This window comes from Petaurus breviceps, unplaced genomic scaffold (genome assembly GCF_028583685.1).
Source record: "Petaurus breviceps papuanus isolate PSGF00001 unplaced genomic scaffold, PetGlider_PUasm1.0 609, whole genome shotgun sequence".
NCBI lineage: Eukaryota > Metazoa > Chordata > Mammalia > Diprotodontia > Petauridae > Petaurus > Petaurus breviceps.
Genome location: NW_027186401.1, coordinates 394508 through 412446, shown reverse-complemented (window position 1 = coordinate 412446; position 17939 = coordinate 394508). Strand labels below are relative to the sequence as shown.

Below are 17939 nucleotides of genomic sequence, written 5' to 3'. Positions count from 1 at the left end.
ACACCTCTAGCCAGAATGATGACCCCCAATCTGCAAATTAGAAAACAACAAACACACAAGATCCCAAATATTGAGTATTGGACCTTGAGGCCAGATGTCCCAGCATCATACCCAGGACCACCTGGTTCGGTGGGGTATGGTTTACATTGTTTAGAGGACTTTTGGTTGGACAGAAAAGAAATAAGAAAAATCTCCACTGGGATATGCATAAGAATCCCTAAAAATCACTTTGGACAGATTTTACCCAAATCAGGATTAGCAACTCAAGGAATACATGTATTGGCTGGAGTAATAGATTCTAATTATCAAGGAGAAATTGTTGTAACACCCCCTCCCCCAACCCTTCCAATGAGCCAGCGTGCGAAAATTCAAGGCATCTCCAATTCCTCTTTCCTCCCCTGTGTATATCCATCTGCCATCTTGACTCCATCTCCCATCTCTCCCTTTCTCTTTATGCTGATGAAGACAGCCCCAGGTCAACTCCTCCTCCCCCCTTCACCTGAAATACTGCAGAAGTCACCTAACTGTCCCTGCTTTCACTGTCCTTCCCATCCACCTTCCCCATCCAACCACCACTGACTCGGCAAATATTTCCCAAACGAAGGACTTACCACGGCCATGCTCGAGAATCTTCATAGACTCCTTATTGCAACTAAGCTAAAATGCAGAGTCTGGCATGTAAAGCCTTCCAATCTGCTCCAACCTCCACCTCCAGTCTTAACATTACTCCATGCACTTTTAACAGGAATTCAAAATGCCCTGCTGCTTGTTGCTTTATTGCTGAGATCAGCTGCTGCACAGTCTGCGACCTGTATGGAATGCTTCTACTCTGAATCTTAGCTTCCTTCAATCTTTAGCTTAGGTGAATGTTTTCTGGGAAACCTTTCCCAAAGAAACTATCGCATATTTACTTATCTGAATACATATCAATCCCTGTGAAAATGTCTATATCTACACACACACACACACACACACACACACACGGGGGGAGGGGGGAGAGACTTTTCCCAAATATAATATTCAGCAAAAATAAAATACATGAAAAAATGTCATCACAGTAAACAGAAGCAAACAGGACTTTTTTTTTTTTAATACTCTGGTTAAAGTTAATGCACATTTTTTTATTGAACAAAATGAAAATATCAGTTTAAGTTGCATTTAAGCTACTTAAAATTATTGTCTGGGCAACTGAATTTTTTATTTTTTTTCAACTATGTAGAATTTCAAAAAGGAAACTAATGACCTAAAGTTACAAGTAAATATTTTTTAAATCTTGTAGTTCAGGCACTATTTGAGAAGAGAACAAGCATTTACTATGCACCTACTGTGTGCTAAGCACTTTACAGATTCCATCTCACATGATCCTCACAACAAACCTAGGAGGCAGGTGCTATTATTGTCCTGATCTTACGGTTCAGGAGACTGAGACAGAGGTGAAGTGACTTGCCCAGGGTCACACAACTAGACTGTGTCTGAGGCTGGATTTGAACTCTGGCTTTGCTGACTTCAGGCCCAGTGCTCTAACCAGTGAGGCCCACAGCTGCTTGAGATCAGGTACCAGTGCTCTTCATGCACTGTCTTATGTAACTCTACTGATACCTGCTGACATCTACTATGTATTGTAGGAAGGTTCAAAAAGCAAGATACAATTTTTAATCTCTCAAAATACCAAACAACAAGGTAGCTGGTGACAAATTCCACCTTCCCAGCTCCCTAGTATTTAATATTTAATAAAGGATAACTTAAAACAATTTCTTTAATGTTTTGTAAATTATTTTTATTACCTCACTGTTGTTTTCTAATGGCCCCTCCCTCCCACCCAAAGACCCTCCATTGTAGAGTACATCTAAGCAAAAACAAACACCCAAGTGGTCTGTGTCTAACAAGGTATGCTTCATTCAAAGCTACGTCCCACCATCTCTTAGACAAGAAAAGGGAGAAGTGCTTCACTGTGAGTCTTCTGAAGTCAAGAATGGTGGCTGTATTGATGATGAGTTCTGATGGCTTTATGGTTGTGATCAATGTAGATGCTTCTCCTGGTTCTGGCTTCCCCTATATCCATTACATCTTGCCATTCTTCTCTGCAGTAATCATGTTTATCATTTCTTATGGAACTCCATTCCATTGCAATGCCACAATCTGTTCAGTCAGTGCTGAGTGATGGGTACCCACCTTGCTTCCCCTTCTTTGTTATGACAAAAAGTGCTGATCTCAATATTTTTGTAAGGGAGTTTTCGTTTTTTCTTCTCTTTGACTTTCTCAGAGCATACATCCAGAACTGCTATCATTGGGTCCAACGGTAAGCACACAATAGACTTTTCTAAAGTCCATTTTGTTTTCTAGAATGGAATGACCAATTCACAGCATGACCCAACCATGAAAGTGACTCTCTCTAATTATGTCTTTATTCGTGTAAAAAAAAAAAAAACCTTTACAGTAGTATCTAAGACCTGAATGTGTCTTAGTGGGTTCTCTCCCAAGAATTTTTGACATTTTGTATTTATCCTGAAGGGAATTTCCTTTACTCTCTCCTCCTGGGATTTGCTAAAAATATACTCATTTTTTAAGGTTTATTTTAGATGCTGCTAACTTAACTGAAGTTATTGTTTCAATTAATTTTTCTTTTTTCTTTCTTTTTTTTTTAAGCAATTGGGGTTAAGTAACTTGTTCAAGGTTACACGGCCAGTTATTTCTGGGTGTGGTGCTAAGTATCTGAGCCCAGATTTGATCCCCAGGTCATCCCGACACTGGAGCCAGTGCTCTTACTCGCTGAGCCACCTGACCGCCCCTTCAATTAATTTTTCAATGAGGATCTGGGATTCTCTTAGAAAGACAATCACAACTGCCATGGATGGAGATAATTTTGCTCCTGCTGGCTGTGCTTATTCTGATACCACATCTAGCACTTTGAGAATGATATAAAATAACAGTGGTGACACTGAATGTCCTTGTCTTGCTCCTGATCTTACTGGAAAGGCTTCTATTATTTCTCCACTATAAATAATGCTAGCTCTTGGTTTTAGATAGATGCTGTTTATCATATTAAGTAAAAGTCTATTTATTCCAATGCTTTTTAGTGTTTTGTAATAGAAATGAGGGCTGGCTTCCTGTCAAAGCCTTTGTATGTATCTATAGGCCTTGTCATTTGATTTTTATTGTTTTGGGCATTAATGGAATATGTCACAGTAACCTCTTTGGTTATATTTTATTTAACATTTCTGTATCAATATTCATGAGTGAAATAAGTCACCCATAAAACTGATGAGGGTGGCAAAATGAACAAGAAAGGAAAATCTAACAATCTGTTGTTTACAAGAAACACCTAGAATATAAAGATTCATATAGAGTTAAATATGAGCGGGCATATATAATATCTTGGCAGAATTAAAAAGTAAAACAGAAGTAGCAATCATGATAAAAGCAACAATAAAAACATACTGTTAAGAGAAAACTGGGGAACATTCTGCACAGCAGTACCACAGATCATGAGACAATGTCAGTATTAACTATATATGTGCTTAATAGCATAGCATTTAAAGTCTTAGGGGAAAAAGCTAGCTAAAATACAGAGAGCTAGGCGGAAAAGCACGAATCATTGACTACTTAAAGACAGAAAGAAAGCTAAAAAACAAAGTTAAGGATCTGAAGAGAATATTTAAATATTAGGCATGACAGACCACTGATGATTACCCAACAGGAATCAAAGAGTACTTTTTTTTTCAACTTATAAAACTTCAGCACACAAAGTGGCATAAAGAACTAATACACAAAATGTAGAAGGTGGACTGTTAAAAAAGGTTATATACTACAATCCAATAAAATTGTAATTAATAAGAGAAATCTAAAGAAAGCATTCTGACTTCAATAATAAATACTAAGGAATTAGTGGTTCAAAAACAAATGATAGGATCAGTAATTTTACCAAAGAAAATGATGAGAAAACACAATATACTAAACTCATGGGATGAAGCCAAGGTAGTCCTTATCAGGGAACAGCTATAAATATATGTATTTATACCTACATCAGCAAGAAAGAAAGAAAATGAGATTAAAGGAATTGAGCATGCGACTAAACTAGAAAGACATTCATCAATCAACAGTCTTCATAATTGCCAGGCACTGGGGACTGAAAGACACGAATGAAACATCCCTGTCCTTAAGGAGCTTACATTCTATTGGGGAGATGCCAACTCTAAAAGTATATACAAAATAAATAAAGAGTACATGGGAGATCAGGAAAAGTTTCAAGTAGAGATGTGTCTGGAGCAGTTCTGAAAGAAGTAAAGTTTCCCACAAGGCAGAGGCAAGGGCAAAGCAGGAGCAACTTCTGGGAAGGGGGGAAAGGCACAGACAAGGGAAGAGAAGGGCTGTGAGTAAGGAACCAGCTGGTGGCCAGGTGGGAAGGGCAGCGACAGTAAAGGGGGGAAGGCAGGCCAGAGGAGCTTGGATTTGATCCCAGAGGGAATAGAAAGCCCCTGGGGCTCATTGATTAGGGGACTGACTCAGTTAGACCTATATTTTAGGGAAACTACAAAGTAAAAATCCATATATGAACAGAAGAACAGAAATTCTGAAACAGAAGAATAAACAAAACTGCAAATAAAAACATCTATTGAGATAATAAATAACACAGTAAATTTTTAAAAGAAGAATAAAACAAAGACACCATTAGCTAAATTGATTTTAAAAAGGGGAGAGAAAAGACATGTCACAATTTTTTTTAAGTGATCAGGAAGAATTCACAACAAATAAAATGCATTTTCAGAAACTATTATATCCAATGATATGACAAAAACCTGAAAACATGTATGAAATTAATATTCACAAAAAACATAAAATAACCAGATTAACAGAACAAGATGTCGAGAGCCTAAAAAAATTTGATCTTGGAAGCAGAATTTGAATAAACCATAAATGAACTCCCATGGTGGAGGTGAGCAGGGAGGGCAATAATGCCAGGTACGCATACAAGTGAATTCTATCAAATATTTAAAGAACAATTAGACTTCATATTACATAAATTATTTACAAAAATGAAAGTTAGAGGCATCTTACGAAATACCTGCTGAAATAAAGATGGTCCTAAGACCCAAATCATAAGAGAGAAAGCAGAAACAGCAACAGCTCTTTATCAAGTAGAAGCCACAGGATGACATCCCCACTGCTGTTTCCCAGTATGAAGTCTCTGATATTTGAGGAGGGATAGAGTATCCTATAGTTTTTCCAAAGATCATTACATTTATAAAGCTTTTTATTCATAAATGAAGCCTTTCATTACTCTGACATTTTCTCCATGACGAATTCTCTGATGTTTGTATATATGAAAGCTTTTCCATATTCACTGCACTCAAAAGAGTTTCTCTCTGGTGTGAATTATCTGGTGTTGGTTACGGCTTCCTCTTTGACTGAAAGCTTTCCCACATTCTTTACATTCAAAGGGCTTTTCTCCAGTATGAATTCTCTGATGTACATTAAGATTTCCCCTGTGGTTGAAGGTTTTTCCACAGTCATTACATGCAAAGGGTTTCACTCCAGTATGAATTCTCTGATGTGCATTGAGATCTCCTCTCTGGCTGAAGGCTTTCCCACATTCATTGCATTCAAAAGTTTTCTCTCCAGTGTGAATGCTATGATGTCTATTAAGGTTTCTCCTATGGTTGAAGGCTTTCCCACACTCATTGCAAGCAAAGGGTTTCTCTCCAGTATGACTTCTGTGATGCTGAGTAAGGCATAAGGCATTTCGGAAGGCTTTCCCACAAAGATTACATTCAAAGGGTTTCTCTCCTGTATGGATTCTCTTGTGTTCACTAAGGTTCCCTCTCTGTCTGAAGGCTTTCCCACATTCATTGCATTTAAATGGTTTCTCTCCAGTATGAATTCTCTTATGATAAATAAGATATCCCCTCTGTCTGAAGGCTTTTCCACATTCACTACATTCAAAGGGCTTTTCTCCTGTATGGATTCTCTGGTGCTGATTAAGGCTTCCCCGGAGGTTGAAGGCTTTCCCACACTCAGTGCATTCAAAGGGTTTCTCTCCAGTATGAATTCTTTGATGTGCATTCAGGTCTCTTCTCTGGGTGAAGGCTTTCCCACAATCATTACATTCAAAGGGTTTCTCTCCAGTATGAATGCTCTGATGTCTATTAAGGTTTCCCTTGTGGTTGAAAGCTTTCCCACACTCATTGCATTTATAGGGTTTCTTTCCATTATGCTTTCTTTGATGTTGAGTAAGATGTGATCTTTGGGTGAAGGCTTTCCCACATTCATTGCATTCATGTGGTTTCTCCCCAGTATGAATTCTCTGATGTGCATTCAGGTTTCTCCTCTGGCTAAAGGTATCTCCGCATTCAATACACTCAAAAGGTTTCTCTCCAGTATGAATTCTCTGATGTTTGTTAAGGTTTCCCCTGTGGCTGAAGGTTTTTCCACATTCTTTACATACATATGGTTGGTCTCCAGGGTGTACTGTATAGAATTCAATAAGATCTGGATGGTAACTGAAGGGCTTCCTGCATTTACTGTGCTTAGAAAAGTTCTTCCCTGAGGATGTTACATTATGATTCCTTAGGTCTGAAAACTGTGTGAAGAGCTTACCTTGATTAATGTCTGTAGGAAGCACTTCTTGTGGTACAAAGAACGAGCCCAGACTGAAACTTTCCCCAAATACTTTACGTTCATGGGTATTCACCTTAGAACATGCTCTATCAGAAACTGCTGCTTGTCTGGATTGCTTCTCCCCCACGGCCTTCCATTTCTCTAGTCTGACATCAAATTCCCAAGCTCCTTCTATCTTGAAATCCCAAGGACCTTCCTTTGTGAATTTCTTCTCAGAGGATACCCCAGTACAATCACCCTGATTTGTTGCTGAGTCCTTGGTTTCACAACTAATCTCCAAACTAAGTGAATCTGAAAAAAACAAATAAGTGTCAATATTCATGGCCATCTGAACTGGGAAGAAGGACATCGCTTCAAAATACGTCTTCAATTTTTGTCTCTTCCGTCAAGGATGATGATGAGGAAGCTAGAAAACTAGTCAGGCCAGTTTGCCTCATCTTACTTTGGTTAAAAGGGAAGCTGACTAATATAAGGCAGACCACTTGGGAAGAAAGCTGCTTTTTAAATGCCAGAACATGATTATTCGCGTGACTCTAACACTCGCAACGGGTTTGGTTTTCTCATCTTCTCAATGACTACAGGTCAAAAGAAGGGAGGGAGTTTTCAGAACTGGAAAAAAATTAAATTTGTTTTTTAAAAAAGTATGAATATATTCAAGGAGAAGGAAGTATGAAGTACCTGTTGATGGCATTCTGGTAAATTTCCTGGCATGTACATTAGCTGTGCCCGACGCGGGCCTCTGGGAGGAATCTTTTAATTCCTAATAAGGGCATTTGAACAAGAAGAATGAAAGAAATGCAGTTTAAAGTCTGAGCAATGTGAGGAATGAAATCTTAGAACAAGGCTACAGTTGGAAATGATCTTGGAGATCATCTTTCATTTTATCGATGTAAAAGAGGGCATAAGAAGATGGAAGTGACTTGTTCAAGGTCACACAGCAGTGGAAAATGGCTCAGGACAAGCCACACAAGTTGGAAAAGCACGGAATCTCTCAGCAATTATTTGTCTCCCTGCAATTCTATTTAAAATGTTGTATAGTTACACTTGTATAAGTCTTTCTTTTCTCCTGGTAAGTTAAGTCTTAGAATGGAATTTCTCTAATGTCTTCCACATGGTCTTCTTAAATATTGTAGAGAAATGCTGATGATTTCCCTGGACGTATTTTGTATCTCACTACTTTTTTAAAGCTATTAATCATCCTAATCAATTTCTTCACTGACTCTCTGGAATTTTCCAAGTATAGCATCATATCGTCTACCAATAGGGAACTTGTTCTTCCCCTTTGTCAATGACTATGTCTTTAATTTTGCTTTCTCATCTTATTGATATAGGTAACATTTGTAGAAGCATATCAAATAACAGTGGAGGGGTGGAGGGAGAAAAGGAGGAAGAGACAGAGAAAAGAATAAAGGGAGGGAGAGGGGAAAGAGAGAAAGGGAGGGAGGGGGAAAGAGAGAAAAGGGGAGAAAGGGAGGAGAGAGAGAGAGACAGAGAGAGAGAGAGAGACAGAGAGAGAGACAGAGAGACAGAGAGACAGAGAGACAGAGAGAGAGAGAGAGAGAGAGACAGAGAGACAGAGAGACAGAGAGACAGAGAGAGACAGAGACAGAGACAGAGAGAGAGAGAGAGAGAGAGAGAGAGAGAGAGAGAGAGAGAGAGGGAGGGAGAGAATTCTTTACCTCTGTTTGTATGGGGAAAGTTTCCAGGGTGGAGAGAGTGCTGGGCATGGAGTCAAGAACTCATTCTTGTTGTTCAGTCTCTGCAGCCCCTCACTCTCCATGACTCAATTTGGGAGTTTTCTTGACAAAGATGCTGGAGGGGTTTGCATTTCCTTCTCCAGCTCATTTTACAGATGAGGAACTGGGGCAAATAAGGTTAAATAATTTATACATCATTGCACAGTTCAAATCTGGCCTCAGACACTTCCTAGTTGTGTGACCCTGGGCAAATCACTTAACCCTATTTGCCTCAGTTTCCTAATTTGTAAAATGAGCTGAAGAAGAAAATGGCAAAGCACTCCAGTATCTTTTCCAAGAAAACCTCCGCTGAGGTCACAGAGAGTTGAACACGACTGAAACCAATGAACGACAACAAAAGATACCTTAAGGTCTTGCCTCCTAGAATATTTCACATGATTGAGTGTTATATTTGAGCAAAAGTTTCTTTTGGCATCTCCTGATGTTATAATGGGATTTTACTGTGTATGGCGAGCCTGGCATCCATGCTACAAACCCAACTCAATTAAAGTGAATCATTACTGAAATGAAGTGAAATGACTTAAATGGTGCTTTACAAATCACCATGGGGATACCTGATGGGACTGAGCAAAAGGCCAACAAACACTTGGCAAAACAAAGATCTAAAAATCTCATGAGAAAGAATGAAAAAAGTTCAAATACAATGGACCTTGAACTTGTGGCTTCAAACTCCACTAGAAACTGAGAGGATTTCAAACCCTTTGGAAATAACTAAAAACCAGATGAGGAGAACCCAGAATGAAGCAGAAATTGTAGCCCGATGTGTCAGTCCAAGGACAAACTTCTGACAAACTTCTAAGAACTCCTGGGGAAGCGGGGAGCAGCTTGGCAGAAATGATCTTTGGATCACCACCTCATACTAAATACCCAAATAAGGTGAAAATGGCGATGGGGAGTCAGTCCATGCTCTAGCTCACCAGCCATGATCTCACTGCCTCATGGGTCTGCATGGCCACGACGGATCTGAAACCTAGATTTCCAAAGCTAGGTATTCCAACAATTCATTAATCCACCCACCTTTCCTACTCTCAAACTAGGGCCTAACGCAGTTGAATGACTGTATACAAACTAGCCAACTTAACCTTCGATATCCATTGGCTGGCCTTGCACACCTGAGCCTGCTTCAGCTTCCTATCCCGTCCCACTATCTACTCAGACCACGTTAACATCTGCCTGACCACGTGCTCTCAAGTCTTCCTCACCCCCCAACACAATGCATATACCTTGTGACATGTCCTCCCCCAAAACAGAGCTCCACTTCTCTATAAGTACTAACTCTCCCTATTAGAATTTAACTTCCTTGTGGGCAGGGACTGTCTCTCTTTTTAAAATATCCGAATTCTCTCAGCATAAATGCTGCCAATGCCTGGCGCGCAGTAAACTCTTCAGAAATGCTTTTTTCATTCATTCATATAAAAAGTCCAAACAAAAAGGCACAGGCTAATGGAAGGTGGTCCCTTTCATAACATTCGTTTGGTTAAAAAGTCTTGACCAAACAAGAGACAGAGGTGAACATAAAAGAGAATGTAGGTAAATTATGATGACACAAACTTACAAGGTTAGCAGAAATGCCACCAAGACGGACCACAATATAACCATTTCATCTAGATGTTAAACCAATGTAAATTAATTGCTACAAGGAGCCCAAAGTGGCTGGGAAAGCATCACGGTCAGCAAATAGCGGAGTTACTTGCTCAACAGAGATGGCTGCAGAACAGACTAGAAAATCACCGACAGCATCCAAGGAGGATGATGAATGATTATTAGCAGTACTGCTAATGACATATGCATACAGCAGAGAGAAGCAATGGAGAATAAAGCCAGCCTAAAGACATCCTGCTGCTGGATGCAGGGAAGCAGAGTCATCAAAGATGACAACATGGTACTACAAACAGAAGAAAAAGGGATCAAATTTGCCAAGAATTATTACAACATTGAGGACAGAGGAAACACCGTACTTGGACCCTCACATGAAGTCTCTGATGAATTTACAGGAGAAACTGGATGGCACCAAAGAGAGGAAAACCTTTTCAAGAGAAAAAGGCCAGACTGGACCCACCTACATTACAAACGTGTGGACATGCATCGTATTTATGTCTACACACACACACACACACACACATACATACAATGTGCAGAGCGATTGGCATGAATGAAGCACATCTTTACCATCTCACAACTTAGGGAGATATGTGGAGAACAGAAGATCCTCATGGGTTTCCTGAATGCCGATTATAAAAAGCAGTGGCCTCGGTAGCACAAGGTGTCGCTTTACAGGCTTTTCCAACAAGATGCCTTCCATCTATATGTGAAGATTATTCTAGATTCCTTGGAAAATGTAACAAGAAAAACCCTGTGTGATATCCTCTGATAATAAACAGCAGGTAAAGACTAACACAGGGACACACGTCAAAAGAATCTGCCATTGACAGGAAATCCAGCCCCCAGGCCAGGCCAGGAGAGGTATCTGCCCCCAACATCAGTGAGCCTCCTGGAAGAGATCTGTGGTCTTTAGCTGGTGTGCTGGTGACAGAGCTGCAAAGGAGAGGAGACCAGGTGTTGTCTCAGTCCCCAAGTTCCCCATGACCGCAGAAGTCCATCTCTTTAATACAAAGATCCTGCCAGTGTTGATGTATGGAAATGAGACCTGAAACTCCACTGCCTTCAAAGCCCACTCTCTCTTGCTTCTCCCTCTGCCAGCCCAACCTGTCCTTCTCCGGCTCACTGGCCATTTCATCTTACATCCTGGGTCCTTTTTTTTCTCCACACTCTCACTTGCTGCCTTCATCAGCTCCTGTTGGTACAACGATCACCCCTAGGTAGCCGACCCCTGGATCCACAGGACCCACTGTCTACTGGACACACTGCCGTGGATGTCTCTCAGGCCCCTCACATCTAACAGTCCCCTCATCTCCATTTCCATGAAGGGTTGGCCGTCCTTCCAGTGATCCAGGTTCATGACCTCGGGGTCTTCCTCGACAACACATGCCCCCTCCTCACATCTGTCCCGATAATTCTCTTTCCACATCTTTTGAATCCAGTCCCCCTCTCGTGACCCACCCAGCCATGATCTTAGCTTAGGCCCTCATTACACCTGGCCTGGACAACAGCCTCTCCCCTAAGTGCTTTCCCTGAAGCAGAGCTGGGACCACAGCACTACCCTGCTCAAGAAACTTGGGGGGCTCCCCAGGACCTCCAGGACAAAAGGGCAACTCCTGTGCTTACCCCACAATCTCCCTTTCCGGCCTCCTCGTGTCCTGCCATGCCACCCCCTTCACACAGGCCTTTCTCCTGCCCCTCTGCACACATCTGTGGGCTTGGGGCCCCAGGCCTGGTGTGTGCTCCCATCCCGACAATCCCTGGCTCCATGCACGGCTTAGCTCAAGGACTGCCCCTCCACCAAGATGCCTTTACAGACGCCCTCAGCTGATGACACTAGAGGCCCCTGGGGAATGGTGCCACACTGCACAGAGCGCTCCCCTGGAGGCAGGAAGAGCTGAGTTCCGATCTAGCCTGGGACCCTGAGCAGGCCACTTCACCCCATCTGCCTGTTTTCTCAAGTGTAAAACAGGGATCCTAATCAGTCTGACTCTGCAGGGCTGTGATGAGGCCATGGTGAGCTTTGGGACTCCTCTGTAAACCCCAGAAACATTCCGGCTGCTGTGATGACGTGACAGCAAAACCACCTTGTTCTTTTTGTATATACGCCTATATGCGTCCAGGCTGTCTTCAAGAAAATGGAAAAGCCTCGAAGGGGTGGCCGGCTGGAGCAGGCGCCCCACTGACCATTCGTCCAAGAGCTGACGCAGCGATCCGGTTCTTGGTTGGGTGCTGGCTGGCCTGGCTGGCCACAGTTCTGGGATCTGTTAGAGAAACAGAAGCTTTCCTCCAGGCCCTGGGTGGTCACTCCCACATACAAAAGCAAACCAGAGCAGAAAAGGGAAAGCAGCCGAAGGGGGGGACATCTGCAAGGTCAGCAGTGATGTTCCAACTCCCCTACTTGCACCTGTGATGTAGGTCTGTGAACCTGGAGACGCAACGGCCAAAAACTCACTGCGATAAATACAAAAGCCTGGACAGTCCGCAGCTCCAAGAGCTGGCCAGCAGGCTGGCACAGCAGGAAGACCGCACAGTGTAGGGCCTACACTGGGGGCCCCGAAAGAGCTTCGGGGACAGGAGAATGGAAAAGGAACGAGAAAGACTCCAGCACTTCTATACCTCAGGCCAACCAGCTCCAGAAGAAATGCTCCTCTCGGCTCTTACTGGGAACTGTCTGACCCCTAAACATTAATCTACAATATTCACAGAACCAAATGAAGAATTAAATAATCCGAAATGCTGCCACAAAGGGAAAGAGAGATATGGGGCAACAGCCAGCAGAGACGGAGGGATCCGTGAGGGGTTTCTGAGGGTGGGGCGAGACACGGGAATGTTTACAGGCAGTAGGGAAGGAGTCAGGAAGACAGGGATTGAAGACAAGTGAGAGGGTGTGGGCACTGAGGGGGCTATGTCCTAAAGAAAGGGACAAGCTGGAAGGGGGTCACTTGTGCAAGTGGAGGGGTCTGCTTGGCAAACAGAAGGCTGAAGGACCAGTCAGTGGCAGAAGGCATCTGGGTGAGGTGACGGGAGGCGGAACAAAGCTGCCCTTGAAGGTGAGCTTAAAAGATCCAAGCACAGAAGTAGCCACACTGGGTGGTGGGTGCCCCTCATGACACAGTGAGGGAGGGGATGCTTAACCAAACAAGGGGGACAGATTTTTTTCTTTGTCCATTTAAAAGGTTTTATTTGGTTCTTTTAAAACTAGATGAAGCATTGTGAAAGAACGTGAAAGACCATAATATACAGTAGACATTTAAGTGAATAAGGTGAAACAGGCAATTTCAGTGACATGAAACTGAAAAGCTTTTGTAAAAAGGAAACCCAATGCCTCTTGGAAAGAGGTACTTCATACCTCTGACAAGGTCCTGATCCCTAACACAGCAAGCTCTATGGGAACATTAGATGTCATTCTCCGCATCATCACAGATACAGATGACCAAGAGCCAACCTCTGCCAAGGCAGAAGAAAGAGGTCAAAGGACACGAACAAACTGAGTTCTCCAAAGAACCACAAACTATTAGAAACCACACGAGTGTCTGCTCCGATCAAAAATCATGAAGGGAACAAAACCCCAGCCGCTGTGGAGGCCTGGCCGGGCGCTGCCCGATGGGGAGAGAGGAGAGCAGCGGATGATGCAGGAGCTACCCCCCAGGCCTCTCACCGCAGCGCGCGCCCGGCCAACTCCTCGGCTGGACGGTCTGGAATTCCACAAGCGCCCGGTGGCTGTCCTGGGCCCTGCTCTCTTCTGGAAACAGCCCTCCCCTGGTGCTCTCCTCAGCAACCAGCTCAAGGAAGACTGCCCTAGATGCATCTGCTTCTCCTACTGTCCACTGGGCATTCCAGACTGGGTGTCCTGTGAGCATCTCTGATTCTGGAATGGCCAAAGCTAAACTCACTATCTTCCCCCCAAAGCCTCCTCCGCTTCTGAGCTATCCATGTGCCTGTCGAGGGCACCACCAAGCTCTGGGTGTCACTCTCCAGCCCTTCTCCTCCCTCACCCTCCTGAGCCAAGCCAGTGCCACGGCCTGCGACGTCTACCTTCATCTCTGCCTCTGCTCTCAGACCCCTTCTTGCCATCCCAGAGGGCCCATGTCCTCGCCCCTCATGCTTGGACTCTGGCAAGTGCCATCTGGTTGGGGGTTCGAGTCTCTCCCCACACCAAGCACAGGAATGACCAGTTCGCACCCGGGACAGAGCAGATACCCACAGCCCAGCTCCGTCTACCTCTCCAGGCTTCTTACTCTTCACTCCCCCCCACACACTCTGTCTGGGACCCGGGCTCCTAGCCCTGCATCACCCTTCATCTGCTCCCTCCGGGCCTTTGTACTGGCTGTCCCTCATGCCTGGATTGCTCTCCCTTCTCACCTCTGCCTCTGCCCCTTCCTGGCTTCCTTCCAGACTTAGCTGCCAGATCTGGTAGGTACCAGGTGATTTAGATGTCACCTTTCCATCAGAGTGGGGGCTCCTGGAGGGTGCCTGGCTCCAGGAAGTCCTTAATAAACACTCTCTGATTGGACGAAGAAGTGTCAGGCCCAGCTGCTGACCCTGTTGACCCTGAGATCCTGGTCAAGAACACAATGGCCCATTCCAGAGATATTCATAGCGGCACTTTTTTGGTAGCAGGAAAGTGGGTGCGCCTCAGTTGTGGAATAGCTAAAGAAATGGTGGTCTGCAAAATAAATGGACCACTGTTGGATGAAGATGAGGAAGTCTGGGAAGACTTTGGACCCTACCGGGCAAAGCCAAGAGAACACGACAATGTAACTCAAAGGCATGAAACCAGCGTCACTGCGATGGCTGGCCCGGCCTCTGGCAGGGCCGGGGTGCAGATGTGAGCTTCCACAAGGGCTGGCTTTCACTTTCCCGATCTGGGCCCTTCTCTGTTACAAAGGAAGGCTCATGGGGGCCACGAGGAAGGTCTAATTACAGATGCCTGGGATGTTCAAACAAAAGCTCCCACTAATTTGTATAAAGTCATTACAGTAATGACAGTATTTATACTATTATCTAACATGGATTATTAGTATTGTTCTATTCATGTAACTGTCATGTGGAATAATCTCATTAATAAAATGAATGATGTTTGTAAATTCTACAACTTTGTAACTAAATGCTTGATGAAGCGGTTTTTATTAGGAAGCCCCTGAATTCACCCACTGGCTGCCCACCCTGTGGCACCACCTGCTTGCTGACCATTTTGGGAGGCTCTGGGGTCTCACTAACCAGCTGGCAATGTCACTCACCTGGGAAGAGGTCTCCCTCCAGCATCCATGGGGCCCCTCCCCTCTCCAGATGAGACAGCACATCTGGTTTGGAAGCTGGAAGCCCTGCTGAGGGGGCAGAAATGGGACAGCGCTGGCATCTTCGAGCCTGGCCGCCCTAGCCCTCATCCAAACCTCTACTGAGAATACACAAGACAGGGCCCGAGGAGATGTGCTCAGAAGCAGGCCTGGGAGCCGGTCAGCGGCAGATGAGGCCAGGCCTGCCGTCTTCCCACCCCTTACTTGCTCTCTCAGACTTGGCCCAGGCTGCTGTCACCTCAGGCCAGGTCCCAGGAACAGCAGCTGCCCTCTCGCCCCCTAAAGACTCTAGACTTTCGCCAGCATGCATTTCTGGACCTGGTTCTCCCCACACCCCCTGCCCCTGGTGCCTCCTTATTCTAGATCTAGGTGCAGCCAGCAGCACCTGGGGGGGCCCACGACCTCGACTCGGGGATTTTTTAACATTTTGTTGACTTTTTTCCCCAACACAGCGCTCTGAGGGAGGGCAGCCAAGAAAACCAAGCAGACACCATGACTGCCCAGCCACCCAGCCAGGCACGCACCACCACCAAGCAGAAAGAGGCTTCATCCCCAGATGTGTGCATGGGACTCTTTCGGCCCCTGTAAGTGGGGCCCAGGGGGAAAAGCACTGTGCAGACAAGGAAGGGACCCTGGACACCAATCTGTGTGAATAAGGTGAGGGGACGTGAGTTCAGGGCCAGAACAATGAAGTCACGTGTTCTCCCTGCCGTAATGTTCTCCACTCCGTGCATCTGGGAGAATGAGCCCTCAGGGAAGGCCTTCAGAGGCCCCAAGAGCCCAGACACCGAGCAAAGTTCAGGCTGCCCTTACCAAGGAAGACAAGGTGCTCATAGTTCTCCAGCATCACGTCCCAGTAGAGATCCCTCTGGGAAGCGTCCAGCACCTGCCACTCCTCCTGGGTGAAGTTCACGGCCACGTCCTTGAAAGTCACCGATTCCTGAAATGAGGGGCAGAGACGGGTAGGCCTCCCAGGAGGCCAGCAGGCGGTGTGTGCCCCACGGGGAGCTCCAAGGGCTGCTGTGTCCACATCTAGCAGACCAGCTGGCCGGCCCCCTCCTCCCTTTCTTACTGCAGGTATGTGGAAACACACTCTAGAAATCCCACCGAGTCACCAGAGGAAAGCACCCCCTCTGCTCTCAAACTCAAAGCAAGTTTCACAGGGAACTTAATATTAAGCTCCTCCCACATACAAGGGGGATGGGCAGTGCTGGGCAGCTAGGTGGGGCGCAGGATAGAGCCCTGGGCCTGGACTCAGGAGGGCCTGAGTTCAAATCTGGCCTCAGGCACTTAGCAGCTGTGTGACCCTGGGCAAGCTACTGCACCCTGTTTGCCTCAGTTTCCTCATCTGTCAAATGAGCTGGAGAAGGAAATGGGAAACCTCTCCAGTATCTCTGCCAAGGAAACCTCAGATGGGGTCACAGAGAGTCAGATACAGCTCAACAACTACATAAGAGAAATGGTATTCTAAGAGCGAGTTTTTAACCAAAAACTAAACTATTTCGGCCCTTACAGATCTTCCATCTGCCAAGGTCCTGGATTCGCAGAGGATAGCCTAAGGGATGCCAGGGAAAGACTTGGGACAAAACCAAGGAGGGATGCCTGTCCAACTCACCTGGATCCTGGGCAGCAGGCACCCAGAAGACCTCCTCTGCTCCTCCTCCATGCTCAGCTCTGGGGGAAGGGGGCAGTCTGCAGAAAGGAGAAGGGCTCATGGAGGAGGCCAGGGCTGCTGGCCATGGCCACCCTGAGCCAGGCCAGGATTAGAGGCCGAGGCTAGCCCAAGTCAAGCCAAGGCTACCCCAAGCCAGGCTGAGGCCACCCCGAGCCAGACCAGGATTAGAGGCCAAGGCTACTCTGAGCCAGGCCGAGGCTAGCCCAAGTCAGGCCAAGGCTACCCTAACCAGGCCAGGATTAGAGGCCAAGGCTACTGTGAGCCAGGCCAGGATTAGAGGCCAAGGCTACCCTGAACCAGGCCAGGGTTATCCCCAGATCTTCAACTTCCCAGGCAGAAACTGATTCTGGCCCTGCCCACCACTAAGGATCAAGGAGCAGGGCAGGGTCTGCTAGAGACCCATGGACAAAGCTACAGTCAGAGAAATGGGCAACTGAAGCATTGGATTCAGGCTCTGCCCCTCAGTCACTGTCCGATACTGAACGGAAAGTTTCTTCTGCTCTATTGAGAGGCCGCAAAGTGGAGCACTGCACAACACACTGGGCTTTGGGACAGAGCTCAAGTCTCACCTCAGGCCACACACTAGTGGTGTGACCCTGAGCCAGTCACTTAACCTCTGCCTGCCTTAGTTTCCCACCTGTAAAGTGGAAATGATGAGTGCCCATGTCCAAAGCTGTGTGAGGATCAAATGAGATGCCGTGTGAAGAGCCTAGCACAGGGCCAGGGCACAGCAGGCTCTTTGCTCACGTCCTGGCCCAGCGACAGATGGATGACCCAGAAGGTGGTGTGAGTGGGGAGAGGCCATTGGGGGGCGGGGCAGAGCTGGAGGACGTTTATTAGGCACATACTAGGCAGCAGGCACCGTGCAAACCAAGGGAGAAGAGGCACCTTAAACAGCAGCTGTGGTTAGATGACCTGGCAACAGAGACTGAGGGGGCACTGAGGGAGGCGGGGAGGGAGGGAGGGGGCAGACACCCCCAGGAGGGAGGGGGG

The 17939-nt window shown here is 45.6% G+C and overlaps 1 protein-coding gene across 2 annotated transcripts; it reads right to left on the bottom strand.

The window, feature by feature from the left end:
• Positions 1 to 3190: 3190 nt before the first annotated feature.
• Positions 3191 to 17746, bottom strand: LOC138173590 (zinc finger protein 879-like). 2 transcript variants are annotated; one of them, XM_069103630.1, is made up of 5 exons: positions 17584 to 17746; positions 16887 to 16963; positions 16085 to 16211; positions 15215 to 15298; positions 3191 to 6906 (listed from the first exon to the last, which is right to left on the bottom strand). In XM_069103630.1, exons 1-5 carry the CDS (start codon positions 17609 to 17611, stop codon positions 5348 to 5350), a joined length of 1875 nt encoding a protein of 624 aa, XP_068959731.1. In that variant the 5' UTR covers positions 17612 to 17746; the 3' UTR covers positions 3191 to 5347. The 2 variants fall into 2 exon arrangements, with proteins under 2 accessions (XP_068959731.1, XP_068959730.1); XM_069103629.1 differs by having other exon boundaries at positions 15215 to 15301; positions 17584 to 17743.
• Positions 17747 to 17939: the final 193 nt, after the last annotated feature.

Excerpts from the sequence above, each read along its gene's own strand:
- LOC138173590 (XM_069103629.1), bottom strand. The coding sequence starts at position 17,611 with ATGGGCACTCATCATTTCCACTTTACAG. Across the intron at positions 16,964-17,583 it reads TCATCATTTCCACTTTACAG|ACTGCCCCCTTCCCCCAGAG; the intron begins GTGGGAAACTAA and ends TCCTTTCTGCAG. Across the intron at positions 16,212-16,886 it reads GCCTGCTGCCCAGGATCCAG|GAATCGGTGACTTTCAAGGA; the intron begins GTGAGTTGGACA and ends CCCTCATTTCAG.